Source organism: Phoca vitulina, unplaced genomic scaffold, assembly GCF_004348235.1.
Source record: "Phoca vitulina isolate PV1807 unplaced genomic scaffold, GSC_HSeal_1.0 scaffold33, whole genome shotgun sequence".
Lineage (NCBI taxonomy): Eukaryota > Metazoa > Chordata > Mammalia > Carnivora > Phocidae > Phoca > Phoca vitulina.
Genome location: NW_022589736.1, coordinates 16,843,269 through 16,870,080, shown reverse-complemented (window position 1 = coordinate 16,870,080; position 26,812 = coordinate 16,843,269). Strand labels below are relative to the sequence as shown.

Below are 26,812 nucleotides of genomic sequence, written 5' to 3'. Positions count from 1 at the left end.
TAAAGGGTTTTTTTTTTTTTTTACCAGTTACCCTGCAGGGGGCCCGGGTGGGGGTGGAAAAGTGTATTGTTGGATTTAAGAGCTCAGCCGCAGACGAACACACGGATGGACCCTGAGGGGTCATCAGGCTGCAGAGGTGATGCAAGGAGCCCAGCTTTATCTCGCCTCGTGGTGGGGTACGCTCTCACATTCTTCCATTGAGGAGAAATTACAGCATACTCTCGTCCCATGCGGGGGGCATAGCTCCCAAAAGCAATGGCCTGAATTGGCATGTGCGAGATTCAGATCGTCCCTGAGATGCGACTGCAGTGGCTAGGCGGGCGGCCGAAGCAGGCTCTTGGCGCCGGCCTCCAGCAGGGGCGCGGGCGGCCGGGAGTCTCCCGGGCTCCCTCCCGCAGCCCGCGGACCCGCCGCTAGGAGGCGCCGTGAGAGCGCCGGGCCCCCTCCCGCTGCCAGAGGAGGGCTGGCATCCCCTCCGCCAGCCCCTGAGCCGGCCGGGGAGCAGGCGGGTAGCAGACCTCAGAGGACGCGCGGAGGAGCGCCGGGGGCTGTCACCGCCGACGCGACGCGCGCACCGACCCAGGACGCGGGCACCTGCGGACCGCCACCCGCCGCCCCCGCGAAGGAGCCGGGCCGGTGTCTTGGGCACCCGCTCCCCGGTGAGCACCCGCCGGGGCGGAGGGCGATGTCTGCCGGGGCCCGCCGCGGTCCCCGGGGCAGCCGGGCGCAGCCGCTCGCGCCCCTCTGGTGCTTCTCGGCCGCGCTGGGCGTGCTGTGGACCCCCGGCTCGCAGGCGTTCAACTTGGACGTGGACAAGCTCACGGTGTACAGCGGCCCCGAGGGCAGCTACTTCGGCTACGCGGTGGACTTCCATATACCTGCCGCTCGCACGTAAGTCGCCCAGCGCAGGGAGTTCGCGCGCGGGGGCGAACCCGGCCACAGGCTGGGTCCCTGCCCGTCTGCCGGGGGACCCGCGCCTGTCCCCGCAGCTCGATGGAAGGAGATTCCTGAGATTCCATCCCGCTGCGCACTTGGGGTCCCGTCCGGCTCCTCCGCCTCTTGTCCCCCTTCCATGCTGGATGTGCCTTGGGAACTTTGAAGTAGAGACATGCCGCTTGCATAGAAAACGCAAGTCCTGGGGAGCTCCCAGGACGCGAGCAAAGACTCGAGCACCATACAAAGGGGAGACCGGGACCGAACAGACTCAGGCCGGTTAAAACAACGGACCACAACACGGTCTGTTTATGCATGGTCTGTAACAATTAAGTGTCTGGGCGCAAGTGCTGTCGGCTACAAGCAGCTGGGCTCTGTCCTTTGCTACTTCTTTCCCCTTTTCTCTCATCTCACTGTATACATAGCTCCACCTAGAGAAGAATTGGGACGATTTGCACCCTCTTCAAAACCAGGTTTCAGACGCCCGTAGGTTTCCAACAGGAAATCAAGTTTGACAGTCGGTCTCCATCATAAATACGTTTCTGCCCCCGACCCCCACCCTAGTCTCAGTGAGCACGCCGCTACGGGAGACTGCATCGCATGTGCACACTTTTATGATTCCCAGGGAGTGATTTTCTCCAATCCTTTTGCAGAGCGAGTGTCTTGGTGGGGGCGCCCAAAGCCAACACCAGCCAGCCAGACATCGTGGAAGGGGGAGCCGTCTATTACTGTCCTTGGCCCGCCGAGGGGTCTGCGCAGTGCAAGCAGATACCGTTTGACAACACCAGTAAGTGATATCTGTCATTCTCAACGGTGGGTCCTGGTTTCAAGGAACCAGAGCCATCCTGGAGTTAATTCCCCATTTTGTTTGTACTCGGCCTGTCTGAAGAGTCTGTGTTGTGGGCTGTTCAGGTTCCTAGAGAAATCAGCTTAAGCCTGATTGAAGGCGAGGAAAATGTCGCGTGAACCCCAGAGAGGGAACCTTGGTATTTTGACCTTGAGTATTTGGGTGCGTCCTAGTACCTTCTGTTTCCTTACTGTCCCAAGGTGAGCATTTTCAGGGTGAGTGGATGCTTTGAAGAAATACAAATGTTCCACCCTAACCTTGATTATGGAGAGTTTGGTTGTTTCCCAAGGACAAATCCAGGAAAAGACAGATCCTTAGCATTTCCAGTGCCCAAACTCCGGAGGCAAGACTCAGCTGCTATAAGACCCAGACATCACTCCATGTTGCTGTTTAATTCTTTACAGAAAGAAAGAATTTTCTTTCAAAATATTGGACATTGGAGGCAAACTAGTACAGGCAGAGTGTGGATGGATTACATTCATTTCCAAAATCCCTAGACAGATGTTTCTTATTTAATTAAAGGGAAAATACATTTTAACCAATTCAGGCTGGTTAGGTTTCCTCTCGTGTTTTCTCTTTGGGTCCTGAGAAAATAATTTTACCGTAATGCTTTCGAAAACATTAACACTGAATGTTTTAATTTGTACCTTTAAAACTTTATGAATTCAAAAGGTATACATTATCAGGAACCAAATATCTCTTTTCAGAAAAATGTGAACTCAAATAGTGTTTTTTGATGATCAGTCATTTAAGATACCTTTTGCACCACACAACTATTTTTATGACATCATTCTTCATCATTGTTACATTAGTGTGCATTTAGAATGTATGTAAAAAATCCATTTTCACAGCATTTTGGTGAAATTGGATGGGTTGTATTTACCTGTTACTTTATCCGATTTGCAACTTTCCATCTTAAAAAATAAGATAATTTTGATTCTATCAATATGAAAACCATTTCAAAGGGAAAAAAAAATCCTATGCAAGGCTTACCTTGAATTATGACCAAATTAGGAAAATACTTCATAAAAGCATTTTCAAATTATGTTTTTCATACGTGTCTGTATGTACTCACCATAGCTCCTCTACCATTTTATTAAGTAACTCAGTTACTTCATACCAATTTTCATAAGCTTTTACTTTTAAATGTATTAGAAATTAGAAAAATTAAGCCACTTGATGTTAACTTGTAAAAGATATCTTTTAACTAGTTGTTTAATTGGGATTTTAAATGTTTCTGCTTACTGACCTACCTCCGTTTGAGAATAAATTTTCTAAATCAGGATTAAGCATAAAATTAATGGCTTTTTAAATAAACCATATCAAAACCATTTGTATTTGTATTTCTAAAAGACTCTAAAACTTAAGCCTTGATAAATAAAGACATAAATCAATAGTATTATTTGAATTTAAGTTAAGGGAAATAAGTATTTACATTTTTAAATCTTGTATTTTTACCAAGAAGCTATCTATAGTCATGGACATAAATTTTGTAACCTGCTAGAACATTCCTATAACATACCAAATCAGGATCTGGTCAGTATATTTTTCCTTTGATAAAAGAAGAACCGATGTCTGCCCAGATAAGTCACATCTGAATACCTTTCTAAGTACTAATCCCAGTAGATGTCATCGTTCAACAGATGAAAACCAGAGAATACAGACATCAATATGAATTTTTAAAAACTGAACACTCCCAACCAAAAAATTTCCAATGTTAACTTACAATAGGTAAATTTTCCAAAAGTTCCTTCTAGAGCAACTGTTTGGGGAGATCTGAATTCACTTTCCCATGGAGAACTAATGCTGCAAGATTGTGCTTTGGTTTCCAGAACAGCCCACAGGAATGCACTTAACCCTTATTGTAGCTGAGTTACATTTGTAGTGAAACAGTAGGAGACAAACCAGCACAGTTTTAGCAATTAAATAAATAGAAAAATAATAAGAATGTCAAGAAAAGATCAGTGTTACTTGGAGAAAGAGCCAGGGGTGAATGGCATCCCTTCTGTGCAAGTTCTGAGGAAGACATCTGGATCTCTCAAAGGGCTCTAGAGAATAATGCTGTTGGTTCTACACTATATCTTATTTGACTTCTAAATGAATGGAGGTTTTTTGGATTTTTTTGTGTTTTTTTTTGTTGTTGTTGTTGTTTTGTAGACAGATGCCCTCTTCCTACTATTATACTTAGTAACCATAACTGTAGTGATTTGAGGATTCATAAATGGAACAAAATAAGGGGAAGAAACGGGGAGGGAGATAGATGTTTCTGAAATAATTGGGCAAAAAATGAAGATAAAAAAGAAGCAAGGCAGAGGAAGTCACACGTTTGTGAGAAATGAATGGTCCATGGTGGAATGAACAAAGCAGTGAGCTGGGAAAGCTTGGGGGAGTCCCACTGAGAAGAGTCTTTGAGAAAAGAAAGTTCCCCATGTTAGCCATCAGGGGGTACTGTGGGCCCAGGAACCTTGGTTGCTGTTGGGAATGGCCTGAGAATGGTGGGGCAAAAGGAATCTGAGGACCCCGGGGGCTCCTTGTTGGCTACTGAGTGCGTGCTAGCACGCGACACATCACTTCTACCGATTTCTTTATCCAGGCGCCCCAAACAATGGGGCTCTTTGCAGTTGGAGTCCCTGTTCTTTGGGCACAGTGTGATCTTGGAACCAAAGATGAAAGGCAGAAACACAGGTGTTGCTGACTCCGGGTCTGGCAGTCGATGTTACCACATGCTTGACATTTATTGATCACCTACTACGTACCAGCACTTATACAACTTACTTATAACCCATAAAACACATTTTATGAATAAGGAAACTGACATCAAAGGTATTAAAAAAGTTACATGCAAGACCACACCATGGTAAGCAGTAGAAGCAGGGTTGGAAAAAAGGTCTGCCTGGAACAGAGTCTGCCTCTTCACCCTGCCTTCCTTCCAGGACTGGGAGAAGTCGGTTCCTAATGGGGAGCAAATTCAGGGTTGGATCCTATGGAGCTGACGCCCTGCTTGCCCTGCCTTCCCCACCTCCTTCCCCTCAACCCCCAATTACCTTCACAAATTCCAATGAAAATGATCTTCCAGAGAAGATCTAGAAGGGAAAAGCAGCTGGGGTCGAGGGTTGTGGAGAGCAGAGGTCATAGAAGGAGGGCTTTGTCTTGATGGGGATGATAGGTTGTCCACGTCCCTGGTTTGCCACAGCTCCTCACAGCATGCTATGGCCCCTCAGTGTCCCCAGTCAGCGGCCTCCTGTCTTAATCTCTGCCCCTTGGCAGCCATGTACAGTTTTCCCAAAAGAAGAAGAAAATTTCTCTGCTTGACAAAGTGGTGGCTTTGAGTGTTGAGCACCCACAAATTGATGTTCACATAATAGAGCACGATGTCTCGGGCATAAATATGTATCATACTGCAAATATTCCTCTGAAAAGATAGTCGTGACTTCCCCGTCTTTTCTCCATCTGGCTTTACTATTACGTCTGAATTCAAGTAAATTTGACCTCTTAATGACATTGTTTCAACTTGTTCAAGCTGCCTGGGGTGTGTACAATTTAGTGTTCACGGTGGTAACCTAACAAACTCTCTCAACCTAGGCATTGAAGGAGACTGGCCTATAATTTAGTCCCCGAATCTGGTTGTGATCTTGAACTTCAGTTGTAAGGTCAACTGCCTTTTTTCTTTTCTAAACTTCCATTTTGTTCGATTTTTTTTCATTAAATGATCATTTATTTTATTTTTACCTTATCGCATAACCTGGATCTTAAAAATTACTTCTCATCATGAATGAAAAACCAGGAAGCCAGAAATAGCCTAACACTTCAAATGCATGAATACTATTAAAATCTGTGGTCCTTTCAAGTATGGAGGAGGGAAACCTGAGGGAAGCATATGGTGGTGGGGGAGGTGCCAAGTGCAAAGAGTAGATAATTTTCCTACTCTGTACAAAATCAAGTGCTTGCAAAAAAGCACTTCTCTCATCTCCCGTCTGTCTTTCCCTCTTACTTCACTAGAATAAAATTCCCCCTTCACCAAATTGATTTCTTTCACTTTAGCCTCAGGAACTGTCTAGACTGTGCCCCGTGTCTTAAACAATTTAAAACATCACATCTGCCAAATTCATGCCTCTCCTTTCTAAATGTACTCCAAGGTTCATTTCATCTTTTTCCTACATTTTCCAAACCCATGTGTGGAGTAAATAAAACTGCTAGATTAGAGCCCCCCTGCTAAAAGGGGGAGGGAAGAAACAGAATGAATAGAGCCTCATCTTTGGAATGATGAAGGGCAAACTCATGGCAAAGGCATAGTGTGCAAATATCTGATTATTTTAAATGCACAAATGAAACATTTTGAGGAGAAAGATAATGGCATGTGCTAATTAATGATGATAATCATCATAACACGAAAAGTAATGGAGGCAAGACAGCTGGGAACACTGGCAATTAGGGACCCACATGAAGAATGAACAGGAAGAGGTGGGCGGTGGCATTGAGATTTGGAAGTCATCTGAGAAAAAGTACTAGAATTTGCCTGGCCTTAATTTAGTACCTTTGTGTTTAAAACAACAACAACAACAACAACAACAAAATGAAACCCTAAAATGGAAGACAGTTGGTTAAGATATTTCAAAGCTCTGTAATGGTAAGATTTTTGTTAGAATTGTGTTTTAGCTTGGGGACCGGAAGCCTTTGGGTGAGGGGGTCTGTTTTATTTTGTGTTAAGTGAGCCCACAATAAGAAGCAGCTTAAAGCATCTGGCACTGTGACTGGTACAGGGTTGCTTTTTGATAATATTGGATGTGCCCTTTTTCTCATGTGAGGGTTGGGAAACATATTGGTCGCATAAGTCTTGCTTTTTCCAACTTCCTCAGAAAGAAATCGGGTTTTGTTCAGGAACAAAGAGAAGAAAAATGTAGGTCAGAGCTATCAAGTAAATGACAGAGGAAATAACACAAATGTGACAGAACTCGTGGACAGCAGAAATCTGGGCTTTGGGAAGCTCGGTTGAAAGTGGAAAAGAGGGGGAGGCAACTCAAATAGAACCTGCTCCATGAAGAATTCATAATGCAATAATTAGTATAAGTGCTGCTAATCAGAAACATATAGAGATACATATATATTCACTGCTGACCCCACTGAATCACTGAGGGTGGTTTAGCTGGATGGTCCACTTATTCTGGGAGCAACTCATGATGGCCACCACACCTGACACACTGCCCGGACAGATGCAGCCAACATCCCTAAGCTTCTCCCAAACGGCTCGGACTTCCATGTGACAGAATGCAACCGAGTCCTGATACGAGAAGGGAGGAGGCTGTGGTCCCTACAGCACATAGCAGCCGAGGAAGCAATTAGAAAAAGGAAGTCCTTGAAACTCTAACTAGAAATGGGAAACAGATCTGCTCTATGGCCAGTTGAGTAGTATGAGCATCAGGCGCCTGTTGCCTAATCTGCAAAATTCTTTCAAGAAACTAGAGGTCTGTGAGATGGAACAGGCTTCCAAGCTCTTGGCAGGAAGAGCCGGTGCAGTGGCTGCAGCATTCTGGGAGAAAGGTAGGAAATTGTCTTAAAATTATTCTGAAAGCAGAAAAAAGCACTTGGATGTAGAAGGTGACCAGTTGAGATGTGTGCATTCAAACTTTACCTGTTGTGTATAAAGAGCCCTGTATCTGTGCACGGTGTTGATGAAGAGTATTGCCAATCTTATCAAAAAAGTTCAGAGCAGGTGCACCCTGACTGACACCATCCAGATACACAAACAGATTTTTGAGGAAGAGAGATAGACTAATTATTGATCCTATTAAAAGCACTCACCTAGAAAATAATATTTAATTTCCAAAATTCAGTTTAAGTATATCCTTACAAAAACATATTTAATGCATCAAGCAAGGTGCACCTATGTAATGAAACCCTAAAATAGATTTAAAATAGTTTTAATTCTATTATGGATATTTAAGGTACATAAGCAAATCACAATTTACCAATAGGTGATTTATACTTAAAATAATCTACCTAATACACCAATATTATTCCATTGGACTTTAGCCAGGCAGCTCCCACACCAGTTCGGAAGAAATAAAGTTAAATCTCAGTCCTGCAGAAAGATCAGTTGCTGGATCTCTGATATTTTGTATATGGCCCCCAAGATCTGCAAAATTTTCTAGATCCACAAACATTGGTAAAAGTGACCATTTACCATTTTAATTGTTTTTGGTAGAAATAAGGCATGGATTACAAATAAATCTTTATAAAAATGCCAGGCATTAGGGGTGGGAAGGAGGTGTTGACTCCAAAGGGGCAGAACAAGGGAGTTTGAGGAGCAGGGGGTAAGCCCACGGATGGAACTTTCTGTGTCTTGATTGTGCTGGTGGATACATGGCTGTGTGTATTTGTCAAAACCCACAGAACTATGTATTACCAAAAGTGAATCTTACTGATTGTAAGTGAAAAAAAAAAATGAGAAAGAAAATTTTTATGAAGAATGCTAGAGAGTTGTCTATTCGATGTGGGGATTCAATTTGGTTTTGTGGCCATTTGCTATGAGCATGTGGTCTTTAAGCTCCCGGACTATGGAAAGGTCTGATGTAACAATAACTGGCAGCATAAGGAGACACATATTATCCTTGAAGAGCTTAGGCTGCTGCCTCTAAATAAGGGGGAACAATCAGTCAGATCATCATGTAGGACCTTCTTTATCATTCTTTATAATTCTTTAACTAAAGGATTATATGTTCAGAGTATGTTTGGCAAGAGAACTGTGAATGAAAACATGATGAATAAGAATAAACCTTTGCAATGAAGCATCATACTTGTGTAATATTATCCTTACTGAAATTCAGACGTGGGACCCCTCATTGGTAGTCATTAAACTAAGGAGACCTCATTTCAAACACGTATTTAGTTATCGCAATCAACGTAACTACCCTCAGCGTATGTACGTATTAACATTCGTTCAGTTTTATTCTTTACCTCTGATACCTGACATATGGACACAGATTTGTATATGATATTGCAAAAGCCTCTGCATGCATCTGCCCTGGTTTCCGGGAAGTGTAGAGATTAAGAGGCACACACCATTACTACAGAAATAGGTTTATGCAGGGACGGTGCACAGCCCACCTTATGCACAGCATCTCCCCACAGGTGTAGGGGATGAAGCCAACTCCCCCTACTCAGGTTATGGCTCCATTTCACATGTGTCTCGGTTGTTATCCGCTATGACTTGCCCAGATGTCTCCAGCTTCCCCCATCGCTCACTCAACTTATGTCTTTAGCACGATACGTCACAGCACTGGGTATCTCTCAAATGTATATTACACATACACACATGGCTCTGCTCTCCCTGGGCCCACGTCCTCAAACATCCAGAACGTCTTCTCTCCCAGTCATGATTTTCTGGTACTTCTGGCTTCTTTGTTCCTGCCGTTCCCAAAGGGAAATACGTTTTAGACATTAATTCTGAAGCTGTAGCCAATTCTTTTTTAGAAGAAAGGAGGCATAAACACTAAAAAAGTAATGTTTTCAAATATCCTCAATATGGGTAGTCAAGAAAATTATGGCCTAATCACTATGGGAAATGGTTTTGTTTAATGTTAAGTGAAAAACATAAAATTCAAAATTGTATCTAGACCCGTCGAAGAGTACAAGAAGGGATATAGGATGAGAGGCTGTCTTTGGGACATGTGATTAAAATTGGATTTTTTCTTCTTCTATTTTTTAAGATTTTATTTATTTATTTGACAGAGAGAGGGACAGCGAGAGAGGGAACACAAGCAGGGGGAGTGGAAGAGGGAGAAGAAGGCTCCCCGCAGAGCAGGGAGCCTGATGCAGGGCTCGATCCCAGGACCCTGAGATCATGACCCGAGCCGAAGGCAGACACTTAACGACTGAGCCACCCAGGCGTCCCTCTTCTTCTTTTTTTAAATGCATTTTTTTAACCTCATTTTCAAAACCACAAACAGGTATTTATTTATGATCAGGAAAAATATTGGTAAAAATAAACATGCAAAAATTTCTAAATGAAGTTATCGAGTTCACTGAAGGGTTGTGAAGATTATGTATAGATGGTGGAGTAGTTTAAAAATGCACTATTTTTGTATGGGTACTTATGTTTCCAAATATTGAAGACCAAGGATGTTTTCAGTAACAATTATATGTGTAAAAATAAGAAGATACAGAAGTATTGCCTGTTTTCATTTTCGATTGTCCCTGAATCAATAGGAATATAGACTTGATGGTCTGCCATAACAGTTTCTAGAGCCTTTTACAAGAAGGGGCTGCTCATGGGGGCAAACCACTGTACAGATCCTACCAATTCAAATGCTAATTTCATCTGGAAACACCCTCACAAACAGCTCCAGAAATAACGTTCAGTCAAATATCTTGAGCCAGTCAAGTTGACACATAAAATTAACCATCGCACACCTCTGTAAGACTCATAATGCATGTTCTCCTAGGAATGGCACTGAGAATTCATGAACTAAGGAAACCCACTGGGTTTGTAAGAGAGAACATTTATTGGTAGTCACTATTTATCTTCACATTTCTTAGGCCAAAACATACCCAGGTATTACTGTGGTAACAAAGGAGTCCAAATCTCTGGTTTCAAATAACTCGGGTGTATTGCTTGCTCACATTGTATGTTTAATATGAGTTGGTAAGGAGACTCTGTTTATTCAAGTCACCCAAGGACGCAGGCCAATGGAGGTTCCTTATTGCTGTGTGCTTTTAAGATCACCTCAACTGTAAAGGCAGGTAGAAAATTGCACATTGTCTGTGAAAGCGTCTGCCTAGAATTGACATTTACCAGTTTTCCTCACATTTGGTAGGCCAAAGCAGGCCATGCCAACTTATTTCACACTTCTTTTTTTTATCCACACTTAACAAAATTGTATCTACAACCTTTAAAAGAATACCAGAGAGGAAATGCAATAAAAGTGGTTGTCTTTGAAAAATGTGATTAAAACTCGTTTTTCTTCTATCCCTACTGGACATATTTTGTAGGACATATTTTGGGGACACTGAAATGGTTCTTTGGGACTTCAGTCCCAACCCTCATACATTATGGTAGAGAGCAGATACATGGCAAGGAAACGAAGGTGTTTCTGTCAGCAGATACAAAGATATGAACAAAACTTTATACCAAAAATCAGTCCTTAACCTGATCCACCTGGACTCCATTCTCTACCACAAATATTGTCTGGCAAGACTGAATATCCTTCATCCTTTCAATCAGGCTCCTTGGGGGACATGCTATTCAATCATCATGTCTTTTCCCCCCTCAAAGCGCCTTTCAGTAAATTTTAACCTTACTTATGAAAACATTATCTTAAGACAACAATGGAGTTGAAAGTAAAGCTTCTTGTTAGCAAACAATAAAATCAAATTTCAGTGACTAGAAGGGTGTTAATAACTTTCTACAAGCAGATACTGTTCTAAACAGTTCTGAACAGAGCCCAAGGCCTTACCTAACCCTTATGGGGTTTACAGTGCATAGCCAGTGACAGACTGAGAAAAAGGAAGGTAAGGCCAAGGGAACAATGAGTGGTGTGTGTGTGCACTCATGTATTTATTTTAGATTGGGTGGGTATTATTTTCCTGGTGCTGCTGTAACAAATTACCACACATTTAGCGACTTTAAACAACACAAACTGATTGTCTTACAGTTTTGGAGGCCAAATTGAAAACAGGTCTGACTGAACTAAAATCAAGGTTTTGGCAGTTGTATTCCTGCTGGAGGCTCTAAGGGAAGAACCTATTCCCTTGATTTTTCCAGTTTCCAGAGATTTGCCCACATTCCTTGGTTCATGGCCCTCCTGCATTTTCAAAACCAGCAATGTCAAGCTGAGTCATTCTCCCACTGCCATGTCTCTTGCCCTCCTTTCCTGCCTCCATCTTCCACTCTAAAGGATCCTTGTTATGGGTGCCTGGGTGGCTCAGTTGGTTAAGCGTCTGCCTTCAGCTCAGGTCATGATCCCAGGGTCCTGGCATCGAGTCCCACATCAGGCTCCCTGCTCAGCAGGAAGCCTGCTTCTCCCTCTGCCCCTCCCCCTGCTCGTTCTCTCTCTCTCTCTCTCAAAGATAAATAATAAAATCTTTAAAAAAAAAAAAAAGAATCCTCGTTATGACAATGGTCCCACCTGGATAATCTCTTTATCTTAAGGTCAGCTGATTAGCAAACTTAATTCCCCTTTGCCATGCCACCTAAAATATTCACAGATTTGGGAGTGGTTAAGATGTAAAATTTGGGGGGACTCTTATTTTGCTTACTACATGTGGATAGAGTTTTGTTGAGGAGGTGGTCTATCTGAGCAAATATCTAAATTAAGTGAGGGAGGGAATGAAGCAGTATTGAGGGTTGGGTAGTGTTCCAGCTTGCAGTGAAGTCATTGTTGAAATCTGGAGATGAGGGTGTCCTTGGGAGATGGAGGCCACTGGACTGGACTGAAGTAAGTCAGGGAAAGAGTGACAGAAAATGAGGCCAGAGAGCCAAGTATATAGGCAAGTACCTTAAAGGCCAGGGTCAAGGCTTTGGATTTTATTCAAGGAATGATGGGCAGCCACTGGTGGTTTTGAGTAGACAGGCAAGATAATTTGAATCATATTTTTCCAAGGATCAGTTTAACAGACTGTAGACAAGCAAGGAAACTAGATGGAAGACTATCCCCATTGTTGACTGACAGAGAAGTATGGTTAGGGTTGGGCGATAGCAGTTAGGGTTGAAAAATGGTTAGATCTGGGTTCCTTTGAAATGGTAGAATTTCATTAAGGTAGAGTTTCAGGTGGTAGAATTTCATTACGGATCAGATGAAAGGTGTGGAAGAAAGAGAGAATTTTGAGCTGAGTAATGGAGGAATGGGACAGAGACAGGGAAAAATAGGAAAGGAGCAAGTCTTGGAAAAAAAATAGTAGGAGTCCAATCCAGACAGGTGAAATTTGAGCTTCTTATTAGACATCCAGGTGAGGTCACATGGGAAGGTGGATCAGTAGAGTTGGAGCTCAAGCAAGAGGCTTGGAGACTGAGATTTGGAAGTCATGAGTATGTGGATGATATTCAGAACCACACCTTGGGGATTGAGTATAGTGGGAGAAGGGGGAAGCAAAACACAGCCAAGAGAAGAGAATGAGAAGAGAGAGATCACGGTTGAGATTGTGTCCTGGGGCATCCCAACATTTGGAGAAATATTGGAGAATTGAGGAGGATGTGTAACAAGCACTGGGGAGGAGGGCCATTGAGGTGGAAGAAGTCATGAAGCCAGTGAAGCAGGTCTTGTGAGGTGGAGTGAAGTGAGGATGGAAATGGGAACATTTGCTTTGGCAACGGGAAGTTATTGCTGATAAACAAAAGTGGTTGCGGTGGAGTTTTCGAGAGAGAAAATGAGAGGACCAAAGGGGACAGCATGAAATAAGAAGTGAAGTTATCAGCTGAGCATGAGAAGGTAGCATGAGAAGGTTGGGAGATTGAGGAAGTGTGAAGAGTAGTCCCAGGGTGGAATGAACTGAGTAGTGAAGTCACAGGAGTGATTAGCAGGCAGTGCGCAGAGACCGTGCAAATTTATAAATCTGAATTTATTTGTGAAAGGAATAAATTTTTGCCTCTGCCCACCTTATGGTGTGGTTCTACTCATTTGGGATAGGATTTAAGATCTCCCAGAGAACAATTCCATCCTGAGTGTTAATCTTCCATGAGGATATGCTGCAGACACAGAAGATTTGAATTCTGAAAAGCTGATTTTATGTGCCATTGGAAATGGTGATTCTTTTTTTTTTTAACCACAAAATGAACCATTTTGTTAAATGAATGGTTGGGATCCTTTTTACTACATCTTCCGGCAACAGAGATGAGATCCCAAGGAAAATGCAAGCATATGACAGGAGTTAGTGTAAATACATTTGCAAGCATTATTGGGAGGCAAGTTTATACAGCCTTCATCCTGAAACCCAATCATATCCTGTATTTAAAAGCATTGCTTTGAGGTCATATTGAAGAGATTTATGTCATTTAATCTGCTTCCTGAGATTCCCTTGCTGAGAGGTTTTCATTACTTCTTGAAGCAAATAAATTGTTGGGCACTAAACAGAAGCATGCTGTGCGCCTGCTAATCTGACATAGAAGCTATATTGAGACTTGTCATTTCCCCAGCTGTATCTATGGCCAAGACATTGGAGACCAGGTGTGAGAAAATCTAGAGCTGAGAGAAAGTCTGAGGAATTCAAGGAGCTCAAAGAAAATCTCTGTGCTTGGGAACGAAGAGATGAACTGGCGAGGTAAGGGTGGTATGAGAACTCTGGCTTCAGGATAGAGAATGAATTCGTAAGTGGCAAACCTGGGGGAAGGGAGACCAGTCAGGAGGCTGTTGCAGAAACTGAGGCTAAAGAAATGGTGGTCACAACTAGAGGAGTGGCAACAGGTATGGAAAAAATGGACGGATTTGAGAGGGCTTCAGAAGAAAGAATCAACAGGAACTGACTAGCAAATGGAATTTGAGAGTGCAGCATTGCTGATTGCCAAGGATGCATGCCGAGCCCCTGGCTTGGTTCATGGGGCCACCATTTTACTAGCTATAGAAAGCGAACAAGACAGACGTACTCTCTGACCATGTGATATTCAAGTCCAATGGACAAGAGCATCAGTGTCAGGCAGCTGTAGTCTGAGACAAGTACTGTACAAGCAGAGAGTGAAGAAGGTTTTAGGTGTGCAGAAGAAGGGCTCCTGTCTCTCTCTGGAGGGGGGCTTAGTGTGTATCAGGGACAGCTGTTCAGAGAATCAGGCATCATTAAAGGTCAGAGCTGAAGCTTGATGTGTATGTGTATGTGTATGGGTATATGTGTGTGCATGGGTGTGCCTATGTGAGCTGTGTGTCTGTCCCAGGCGCAGGTGAATTGAAAGAGAAAACTGTTCTAGTCAGCGCAGATGAGTGGGGTTGGAGCAGATGAGGTCAAAGGTGATGTCTCTATACAATTCAGGTGTATTCAGCTCTGCTTTTCAGACTTTCATGTCATAGTAGGGAAGTTTTGTTTTGTTTTACTTCATGTTTTTAATCTGATCTGCCAGAGGTGGCTTACCATTTCCCTTTGGAGAGATGAGTCTTTCATTTATTAATATTTGCTCCCCTAGCTGCATCATATAAATTAACAGAACATCTACCCAAAAAATCATTTGCATTGTAACAACAAAAGTCCATTTGTATTTCCAGAACAAACCTTACATACGACCTGAGTTAACTGGCATATGAAAAACATTTCAAATGATATTATATGATATAGAAAACTCATTTGTATTATTACTAAACAAATGTCTGAAGAACACTGGCTAGGCACTATTGGTTGTTAAAAAATCAAGTTGGGAATATGATCTTTATTCTTGGTAAGACAATATAGATTTGGAAATAATTGTAGCAGAAAATTTATATTCTCATCTAGATCAGGAAAACTACATAGTATGTATGGAAACAAACATTTAAATAGTGATATGAAAATAATAATTTAAAATAAAGCTTTCATGATTTCCAGAAAAGAAATGTCTTAGACTAGAGGAATGAGCTAAAAGCCTCTTAAACTCTGAAGGGTTGGATGGGCTTACCAAACTTAACAGCTACTATATCCAGGGAGTAGGATTCCAATGACTTTCCACTTAGTGCCTTATATAATTCTTCATGCAAGTTTCATTACTTTGTAGTGTTTGAATTTTTAAAAACAAAAATATGAAAGAATTTTGATTTGAAAAGAGTTTTTGGCCCTACATTTTAAAACAGTTTTTTTTTTTTTTTTGATGACAGATATTTTATTTAATAGCTTGGTTTACTTCATTCCACTATTTAGATGCAATGTGTGGTGTTCATTTGTATTCATTCAATTATTTTATTTGTTTGCTCATTTATTTATATTTGATAAATTTAACATGTTAAAATTTATAAACTTAAAGCATGTTACTTTTATACATTTATATATTGTAATATGATTGCCACTGAAAAAATATCACATTACATCATTATAGTGCAGTAATATTAACTAGATTCATTACACTGTGCATTAGATCTCTATGGCTTATTTAATACTCATTACAAGTTTGTACTGTTAAACCCTATCATTCTTGTCTCCCTCCCCCAACCCCCTAGTAACCACCATTCTACTCTCCGCTAAAAAGCAGGGTTTTAAGGAAGTGATTTGGATTAGTTGGCAAACAAGGAAGAATGGAATTTTGCAAGAAAAACATCATATAGGAAGTCTAGGAATGGGACTCAATAGGGAACAGAGAGGAATTTATCTGAATGGAAAGAAATGCTGTCCCTGGACATCAGGTGTGGGGCCCCAGACCTATGTTGTGGAGGGCAAGGCATTTAGATTTGATCTACTAGATGAAGACAGGAAAACTATTTTTGTGTGTCTGTGTGTGCATGAGTGCATGCGTACACACACACATATTTGCATATGTAGATAATATGTTTATAAAATTCATTTAATCAGAATAACACATTTCTGTCCATCAACAGATGAATTGATAAAGATGTGGTATATATATGCATTGAAATATTATTCAACCATTAAAAAGGAGAAAGCCCTGTCATTAGCAACAACATGGACAGAACTTGAGGGCATTACACTAAGTGAAATAAGAGAGAAAGACAAATGCTGTATAATCTCACTTATATGTGAACTCTAAGAGAAAACAATAGCAACAACAAGAACAAAAACTCAGACAAAGAGATCAGATTTGTGGTTACCAGAGGTGGGGGGAATTGGAGGAAGGTGGTCAAAAGGTACGAACTTCCAGTTATAAGATAAACAAGTCCTGGAGATGGAATGTACACCGTGATGACTATGGCTATCACTGCCGTGTAGTATATATGAAAGGTGTTAAGAGAGTAGATCCTAAATGTTCTCACCATCAGGGGAAAAAAGTTCCTTTTTTTTTTTTTGTATCTGTATGTGAGAATAATGGATGTTTACTAAACTTACTACTGTAATCATTTCATGATATATGTGTGTGTGTGTATGTGTGTGTCAAATCATGATGCTGTACACCTTAAACTTATAGTGTTGTATGGCAAGTATATCTCAATAAAACTTGGGGGGGGGGAATAACATTACAATTTACAATTACAATTCAATTTCTTAAACGTTACATGGAAAAATGAATTTGTGATATTTCCTCAAATACTTGAAAACTCACACTAAGATGATGAAGAGTATGAAGCTGACAGAGCTGTTCTTTAATGGTTTTTAATAGTGGTTTTAGGGTATCGGGAATCACACATTTGGAAGTTTGATTTTCTGGGGCATAAAAATCAACACAGGTTCTTTTCTTGGATTTGTTTCTTTCCGACAAGGAGCTCTCCCGCCACCAGCTGTATTATTTTGAATTTTACAAAGGAGTAATCCCTGTTCTCAGATATGTAGTTTCAATTTAAATGAAACTTTTACAGCATACATTGATTATGGGAAAGATTACAAACAAACGTTTAAAGATCTCTTTTTACCCTTTTCCTGATTAAAAATGTCTGGACAACTCCTGCAACAACTTTAAGAAAATCCCTAAGGCCCTGCACTTTAAAGTGATGACTGAAGGTATAAGGAAGCTTACTGTGTTCCAGCACAAGGTCGAGGACTTCTCTATAAATAGCTTTCAGAAATCCCCCCATCTACCAGAATATTTTGCTGCACCTGTGTCAGTTTCCGATCTTCCCTTCTCTCCCCCGTGGTGCTCTATCTTCACTTCTTGTAATTCCTCCCATTTGACCAAGCTAAATGATTAGAAAAATCTGCTTGGAGCCCATATGTGCACCATATTCTACACTCCCTCGTTCCTGCTCTGAAATGAATATTCTCATGAAAAAGGAACCAAAAGTTAGTAGGCTTGCCACCCACTTGGATTTGTACCCAGACTGCCCGGAGACCAAGCTTCCGATTTAAGAGAGGTGGCTTCAAAGCCCAGAAATGTGGGACAAGCCAAATCAATTTGATTGCTGCTACCCATCTAAATTTTCCAGTTTGGCCTACAAATCTTTTGATTTTATCTTTAGGGTGTTTTTCTCCCCCAGATCATATTTTATTTTATTTTTTAAGATTTTATTTTTTTAAGTAGTCTCTACACTCAACAGGGGCTTGAACTCACAATCCCGAGATCAAGAGTCGCATGCTCTACCCGCTGAGCCAGCCAGGCGGCCCCCAGATCATATTTGAGATGAAAGTGAAATCATAATGGGGTGCCTGGGTGGTTCAGTCATTAAGTGTCTGCCTTCGGCTCAGGTCAGGATCCCAGGGTCCTGGGATCGAGCCCCGCATCAGGCTCCCTGCTCAGCAGGAAGCTTGCTTCTCCCTTTCCCACTTACCCTTCTTGTGCTCCCTCTCTCGCTGTCTCTCTCTGTCAAATAAATAAATAAATTCTTTAAAAAAAAAAAAAAAGAAAGTGAGATCATAGTAACCAATATCCTAGACAAACTTCTGAATAAATTATATGGGAGCTTGGTCATTCATTCTACAAACTTATGGAGGGCATACATGTGCCAGACACCGTCCTAAAAGTGAGAAATACAGAGATGAAGCAGAGAATTAATGTCTCCGCCCATGGGATTTACATATATTCTGAAGGAGACAGACAGTAAGCATGCAAACCAAAAAACAAGATCATCTCAGATAGTGCTCAGCCATGTGAAAAACTGTCACAGCGGGAATAGTAAATGCAATAAGAAGACAACAAAAGCTGAGCATGTCCAAGGGACAGAAAATCAATGTGTCTGCAGCTTAACAATCCTGGGCAGTTGGAGGAGTTGATGCTGGAAAGGCAGTCAGGGGCCAGATCATGTCAGGAGTTAATCACTGCAGAGGTAGAATTACAACTCTCCAAGAATAAAGATGGATAGTTCAATAACTGGTGTTGGGACAACTGGCCTTTCATATTGAAAATAAGTAAGATATCTGGGCGCATCATGTTAAAAAAAAAAACAAAAACAAATTCCAGTTGGACAATAACCCCATAAACAAAGTTAAAAGACAAGCAAAAATCAGGGAATGATATTTGCAACATATATGTGGGGGAAAGAATCAAGACCCAGAATATATGTCGAATTCTTACAAATCAAGAAAATGAATCACCAAACAAGAGAATGAACAAAGGATAGGAACTGGAAATTCACAGAAGAAAAAGGTGTGTGCATCATAAGTAGAAAAAGATGATCACCTTGCTAATAATCAGGGAAATGCCAATGAAGACAGAACAAAGGGAGGTACCATTTCATCTGGCTGGTCAGAAACTTACAAACCTACAAGACAAGAGCTGCTGGCCCTTCTCTTGGGCGCTGCTGGTGTGCATGGGAACTGTAGTTGCTGTGGCACAGCTGAGGAAGTAGATATGGTGACTCTGTGTGACCCAGCAATGTCTTCTCTACCCTGGTGCCAGACAGACATTCTTCCACATGTGTAGGTGGCGATGGATATAAGGATGTAGTAGAAAAATGGGGGAAAAAAAAATGTTCACATGTAGGTGGAATGGATAATTAAAATGGAAATGGAGTAGGATACAATGCTAAGCAAGAATTAAAACGAATGAACGAGGAGCGCCTGGGTGGCTCAGTTGGTTAAGCATCTGACTCTTGATTTTGGCTTCAGGTCATGTTCACAGTGTGGGGAAATCGAGCCCCATACTGGGCTCCGCGCTCAGCGGGAGTCTGCTTGGGATTCTCTCTCTCCCTCTCCCTTTGCTCTTCCCCCTGCTTGTGTGTGTTCAATCTCTCTTTCTCTCTCTAAAATAAATAAATAAATAAAATCTTTAAAAAAAGAAAGCTAAATCTGTCTATCCATCTATCTATCCATCTATCTATCTAAACACAGATATCTCTCACAAAGATAAAATTGAATGTCAAACACCAGCACAGACTATTACACAGACAATATAGTACCATTTTTTTTTCCAATTAAAAGGAACGCACAAAGGCATACTCAATAAGAAATTGTTGGCAAACTACAACTAAATCTGACCCACCACCTGTTTTTGTATGGCCTGTAAGCTAAGAGTAGTTTTTACATTTTGTAATGGTTGGGGGAAAATTTGTAAAAGGATAACATTTAATGACACATGAAAATTATATAAATTTCAAATTTCTGGGTCCATGCACAAATTTAATTGGAACATAGCCAAGCCCATTCTTTTGCATGCTGTCTATGGCTGTTTCTGTGACAAGAGCAGAGAGGAGTAGTTGCTACAAAGACCATAGAGAGTGCAAAACCTAAAGTATGTCTTTTCTTTCCTTTAGAGAAAAAAAATTTCAGACTACTGTTCTGTATTATTCATGGACATTATGTTTTAAATGGCCAGGAGTATACACATCAAATTCATGATGGTGGATACCTCTGGATAAGGAAAGGAGGGGAATGGAGCTGGGGATAATTGTCAAAGGATACTGTCATGTTTGTAAATGTGAAGAAGCTTGTCAATTCTGCCTGGTAGGAATATAAGTGTTTGTTATATTAAGTCCTTGTACCTTTTTCTATTTTCTTTAAGCCTTGGAAGAGCTAACAAAGAAAAATATATTTTGTAGACATTATCCTCAATCAGTGCATACAAGTCTGTCATGTATATTTTAACAGTTGGATAGTAAACTATTTTATAGATAACAGAAATTTCTGTTTGAATCCCTTAAATATAAATATTTAAGCTCCAGTTTTGCTATCACAACCAGGATGGCAAATATCTTCATATTACATCTTAAAGCATTTGTGTAATTATTTCCATTGAACCAAATCCTGAAAGTTGAATTCTTTGGATAAAAAAAAAAAAAATGTACATTTAGGGGGCATGTGAAAAGATGGCAGAGGAGTAGGGGACCCTATTCCAACCGGTCCCCTGAATTGAGCTGGGTATCTACCAGACCACTCTGAACACCCACAAAATCAGCCTGAGATGTAAGAAGATAGATCTGGATCTCTACAAACAGAATATTGCAGGCAGTTGGTTTTGAGGTGTGAAGTGGGGAGCCATGATTCCATGGGCAGCTATCAGAGGATAAACGGCAGGGGGAGGGAGCCGAGCCGTTGGGATACTGCACCACCGGTGAGCAATAGCCTCCCGTGCTGCGGACAGGGCACAGACTCGCAGACCGGAATCAGCAGGGAAAGGACTTTAGGGCAGTGCCCCAGGCTGAAACCGGAGTGGTAGGGTGTACCTGTGAACTGGAAGCAGCTGGCAGTTTTAGAAGCACAAAGGGCAGAGACGCGCCCCGACCTGGAGGTGAGGACTGGGAGCGCTGCTGAGGGGCGCACAACCCAGGATGCTGCAGTTTGTAGCAGAACAGACAGAAACGGAGATAGTGTGGCATGGAGAGCTCGCTGAAGAACAGACTACGATTTCTCTACTCTGAGGCAGAGGGTTGGAAACGATCTCTTCTGCTCTGACTCTCAGAAGAGATACGTAAAGCTGCCAGGGAAAGCTGCCAGAGAACAAAAGCCCCCCAAAACCTGTTTTCACTGAGCCATCCCCGCAAAGGGGACAGGGCAACTCTGCCCAAACAGGGTTGCCTGAGTAACAGCGCGGCAGGCCCCTCCCCCAGAAGACAGGCTGGGAGAACAAGAGGCCAACAACCCTAAGGTCCCTAGAAAACAGATGCATCTTGCTTGGGTTGTAGTCAATAATTTGGACTCTGTACACTCCCTCAACCACCCCTCAACAGAATGACTAGGAGGAGGAACCCCCAAAACAGGAAAGATGCAGAGACTGTGACTTCTGCCACAGATATACAAATGGATACAGATATAACCAAGATGTCGGAAATGGAATTCAGGCTCACAACTATGAAGACAATAGCTAGAATGGAGAAATCGATTAATGGCAACATAGAGTCTCTAAGGGCAGAAATGAAAGTTGAATTGGCAGAACTTAAAAATGCTATCAGTGAGATCCAATCTAATCTAGATAATCTAACAGCTAGGATAAGTGAGGCAGAAGAACAAATTAGTGATCTAGAAGACCAGTTGATAGAAAAGAAGGATAAAGAGGAGGCCAGGGAGAAACGACTCAAAATCCATGAAAACAGAATCAGAGAAATGAGTGACACCATGAAACGTTCCAGTGTCAGAATTATTGGGATCCTTGAGGGGGTGGAGAGAGAGAGAGGACCAGAAGATATATTTGAGCAAATTGTATCTGAGAACTTCCATAATCTGGGGAATGAAACAAACATTCATGTCCTAGAGGCAGAGAGAGCCCCTCCCAAGATAAAGGAAACCAGGCCAAGGCCCCAGCATGTGATAGTAAAACTCGCAAATCTTAGAACCAAGGAAACCATCTTAAGGGCAGTTAGGGGGAACAGGTTCCTTACTTACAGAGGAAGGAACATCAGAATAACGTCAGAAAAACGTCAAATCCACAGAGACCTGGCAAGCCAGAAAGGCCTGGCAAAACATAGTCAGGGTACTAAACGAGAAGAACATGCAGCCAAGAATACCTTATCCAGCAAGGCTGTCATTTAGAATGGATGGAGAGATGCAGAGCATCCAAGACTGGCAGAAACTGAAAGTGTGACCATATGTGACCACTAAGCTGGGCCTACAAGAAATATTAAGGGGGGTTCTATAAAAGGACAAAGACCCCATGAGTGATAAAAACAGAAACTTACAATCTATAGAAACAAGGACTTCACAGGCAACATGATGACAATAAATTCATATCTTTCAATAATCACTCTCAACGTGAATGGCCTAAATGCTCCCATAAAACAGCACAGGGTTGCAGATTGGATAAAAAGACAGGACCCATCCATATGCTGTCTACAAGAGACTCACTTTGAACCTAAAGATACATCCAGACTGAGAGTGAAGGGGTGGAGATCCATCTTCCATGCCATCGGACCTTGAAAGAAGGGGTAGCAATTCTTATATCAGACAAATTAGATTTTAAGCTAAAGACTGTAGTTAGAGACACAGAAGGACACTATATCATTCTTAAAGGGTCTATCCAACAATAAGATCTAACAGTTGTAAATATCTACGCCCCCAACATGGGAACAGTCATCTACATAAGCCAACTGTTAACCAAAATAAAGAGTCATATTAATAATACGTTAATTGTAGGAGACCTCAGTACTCCACTCTCAGCAATAGACAGATCATCTAAGCAGAAAATCAACAAAAAAACAAGAGCTTTGAATGACACACTGGACCAGATGGACCTCATAGATACATACAGAACGTTCCACCCTAAAACAACAGAATACTCATTCTTCTCAAGTGCACACAGAAGTTTCTCCAGAATAGACCACATACTGGGTCACAAATCAGGTCTCAACTGATACCAAAAGATTGACATTATTCCCTGCACATTCTCAGACATTAATACTTTAAAACTGGAACTCAATCACAAGAAAAAATTTGGAAGAAATTCAAACACTTGGAAGCTAAAGACCACTGTGCTCAAGAATGTTTGGGTCAACCAGGATATCAAAGAAGAACTAAAACAATTCATGGAAACCAATGAGAATGAAAACACATCGGTCCAAAACCTATGGGATACTGCAAAGGCAGTCCTAAGGGGGAAATACATAGCCATCTAAGCCTCATTCAAAAAAATAGAAAAATCCTGAAATCACCATCTAACTCTACACCTTAAAGAACTAGAGAAAAGGCAACAAATGATGCCTAAGCCACACATTAGAAGAGAAATAATTAAGATTATAGCAGAGATCAATGAATTGAAAACCAGAAACACAGTAGATCAGATCAACGAAACTAGAAGCTGGTTCTTTGAAAGAATTAATAAGATCAATAAACCACTGGCCAGACTTACCCAAAAGAAAAGAGAAAGGACCCAAATTAATAAAATTATGAATGAAAGGGGAGAGACCACAGCTAACACCAAGGAAATAGAAACAACTATTAGAAATTATTATCAACAACTATATGCCAATAAGCTGAGCAACCTGGATGAAATGGATGCCTTCCTGGAAACCTATAAACTGCCAAGACTGAAACAGGAAGAAATTGACAACATAAATAGGGCAATGACCAGTAACGAGATTGAAGCAGTGATCAAAAACCTCCCAAAAAACAAGAGTCCAGGGCCTGATGGATTCCCTGGGGAATTCTACCAAACATTCAAAGAAGAAATAATACGTATTCTCCTGAAGCTGTTTCAAAAATAGAAACAGAAGGAAAGCTTCCAGACTCATTCTATGAGGCCAGCATTACCTTAATCCCCAAACCAGGCAAAGACCCCATCAAAAAGGAGAATTTCAGACTGATATCCCTGATGAGTATGGATTCCAAAATTCTCAACAAAATCCTAGCTAATAGGATCCAACAATACATTAAAATGATCATCCACCACGACCAAGTGGGATTTATCCCCGGGATGCAAGCGTGGTTCAACATTTGCAAATCAATCTTTGTGATAGAACACATTAATAAGAGGAGAGAGAAGAACCATATGGTCCTCTCAATTGATGCAGAAAAAGCATTTGACAAAATACAGCATCCTTTCCTGATTAAAACTCTTCAGAGTATAGGGATAGAGGGAACGTTCCTCAAATTCATAAAATCCATCTATGAAAAACCCACAGTGAATATCATCTTCAAAGGGGAAAAGATGAGCGCCTTTCCCTTAAGATCAGGAACACGACAAGGATGCCCACTGTCACCACTCTTGTTCAACATAGCACTAGAAATTCTAGCATCAGCATCAGACAACAAAAAGGAATAAAAGATATTCAAATTGGCAAAGAAGAAGTCAAGCTCTCTCTCTTCACAGATGACATGATACTTTATGTGGAAAACCCAAAAAACTCCACCCCCAAATTACTAGAACTCATACAGCAATCCAGTAATGTGGCAGGATACAAAATCAATGCACAGAAATCAGTTGCTTTCTTATACACTAACAACGCAACTGTAGAAAGAGAAATTAGAGAAACTATTCCATTTACAATAGCAGCAAAAACCATAAGATACCTCAGAATGAACCTAACCCAAAGAGGTAAAGGATCTATACTCTAGAAACTATAGAACACTCATGAAAGAAATTGAAGAAGACACAAAAAGATGGAAAAACATTCTATGCTCATGGATCGGAAGAATAAACATTGTTAAAATGTCTATGCTACCCAGAGCAATCTATACCTTCAATGCCATCCCGATCAAAATGCCAATGACATTTTTCAAAGAGCTGGAACAAACAATCCTAAAATTTGTATGGAATCAGAAAAGACCCCGAATCACCAAGGAAATGTTGAAAAACAAAGCTGGGGCATCACATTGCCTGATTTCAAGCTATATTACAAAGCTGTGATCACCAAGACAGCATGGTACTAGCACAAAAACAGACATATAGAACAATGGAACAGAATAGAGAGCCCAGATATGGACCCTCAACTCTATGGTCAAATAATCTTCAAAAAAGCAGGAAAAAATATGCAACGGAAAAGAGTCTCTTCAATAAATGGTGCTGGGAAAACTGGACAGCTATATACAGAAGAATGAAACTCGACCATTCTCTAACACCATACACAAAGGTAAACTCAAAATGGATGAAAGACCTCAATGTGAGACAGGAATCCATCAAAATCCTAGAGGAGAATATGGGCAGTAACCTCTTTGACATCAGCCACAGCAACTTCTTTCAAGATACATCTCCAAAGGCTAATGAAACAAAAGCAAAAATGAACTTTTGGGACTTCATCAAGATAAAAAGCTTCTGCACAGCAAAGGAAACCGTCAACAAAACAAAGAGGCAACCCACAGAATGGGAGAAGATATTTGCAAATTACACCACAGACAAAGCGCTGATTTCCAAGATCTATAAAGAACTTCTCAAACTCAACACCCAAAAAACAAATAATCAAGTCAAAGAATGGGCAGAAGACATGAACAGACACTTCTCCAAAGAAGACATACAAATGGCTAACAGACACATGAAAAAATGTTCATCATCATTAGCCATCAGGGAGATTCAAATCAAAACCACATTGAGATACCACCTTGCACCAGTTAGAATGGCAAAATTTGACAAGGCAAGAAACAACAAATGTTGGAGAGGTTGTGGAGAAAGGGGAACGCTGTTACACTGTTGGTGGGAATGCAAGTTGCTACAGCCACTTTGGAAAACAGTGTGGAGGTTCCTCAGAAAATTAAAAATAGAGTTACCCTATGACCCAGCAATTGCACTACTGGGTATTTACCCCAAAGACACAGATGTAGTGAAAAGAAGGGCCATATGCACCCCAATGTTCATGGCAGCAATGTCCACAGTAGCCAAACTGTAGAAAGAGCCGAGATGCCCTTCAACAGATGAATGGATAAAGAACATGTGGTCCATATATACAATGGAATATTACTCAGCCATCAGAAAGGATGAATACCCAACTTTTCATCACCATGGATGGGACTGGAGGAGATTATGCTAAGTGAAATAAGTCAAGCAGAGAAAGTCAATTATCATATGGTTTCACTTATTTGTGGAACATAAGGAATAGCATGGAGGACTTTAGGAGAAGGAAGGGAAAAATGAAGGGGGGGAATCGGAGGGGGAGACAAACCATGAGAGACTATGGACTCCGAGAAACAAACTGAGGGTTCTAGAGGGGAGGGGGGTGGGGGGATGGGTTAGCCTGGTGATGGGTATTAAGGAGGGCACGTACTGCATGGAGCACTGGGTGTTATACGAAAACAATGAATCATGGATCTCTACATCAAAAACTAACGATGTATTGTATGGTGACTAACATAACATAATAAAATTAAATTAAATTAAAAAATAAATAAAAAATAAATAAATAAATGTACATTAGGGGCACCTCGGTGGTGTATCCGACTCTTGGTTTCAGCTCAGGTCCTGCTCTGAAGGTCATGAGATCGAGCCCCGTGTGGAGCTCTGTGGTCAGCCTGGAGTCAGCTTGAGATTCTCTCGCCCTCTTCCTCTGCCCCTCCCACTCGTACTCTCTCTCTCTCTCTCTCCCTTTCTAAAATAAATAAACCTTTAAAAAATTTACATTTAAAACTTTGATATATGTTGCCAAATGGCCCTTCCAAAATACCATGTTGAGTTATCATCTTGCAAACAGAGTG

At 41.3% G+C, this 26,812-nt stretch overlaps 1 protein-coding gene across 3 annotated transcripts in view; it reads left to right on the top strand.

Moving 5' to 3' along the window:
• The first annotated feature begins 453 nt into the window (after positions 1-453).
• ITGA8 (integrin subunit alpha 8) overlaps positions 454-26,812 on the top strand; it is a 179,470-nt gene continuing 153,111 nt past the window's right edge. For 2 of the 3 annotated variants that reach the window (XM_032425577.1, XM_032425578.1), the window contains exons 1-2: positions 454-891; positions 1,587-1,720. In XM_032425577.1, coding sequence (XP_032281468.1) covers positions 686-891; positions 1,587-1,720 — 340 coding nt within the window. In that variant the 5' untranslated portion in view covers positions 454-685. Of the gene's footprint in view, positions 892-1,586; positions 1,721-13,440; positions 14,033-26,812 lie in introns of those variants that run through there. The other variant, XM_032425579.1, reaches the window with a different exon arrangement.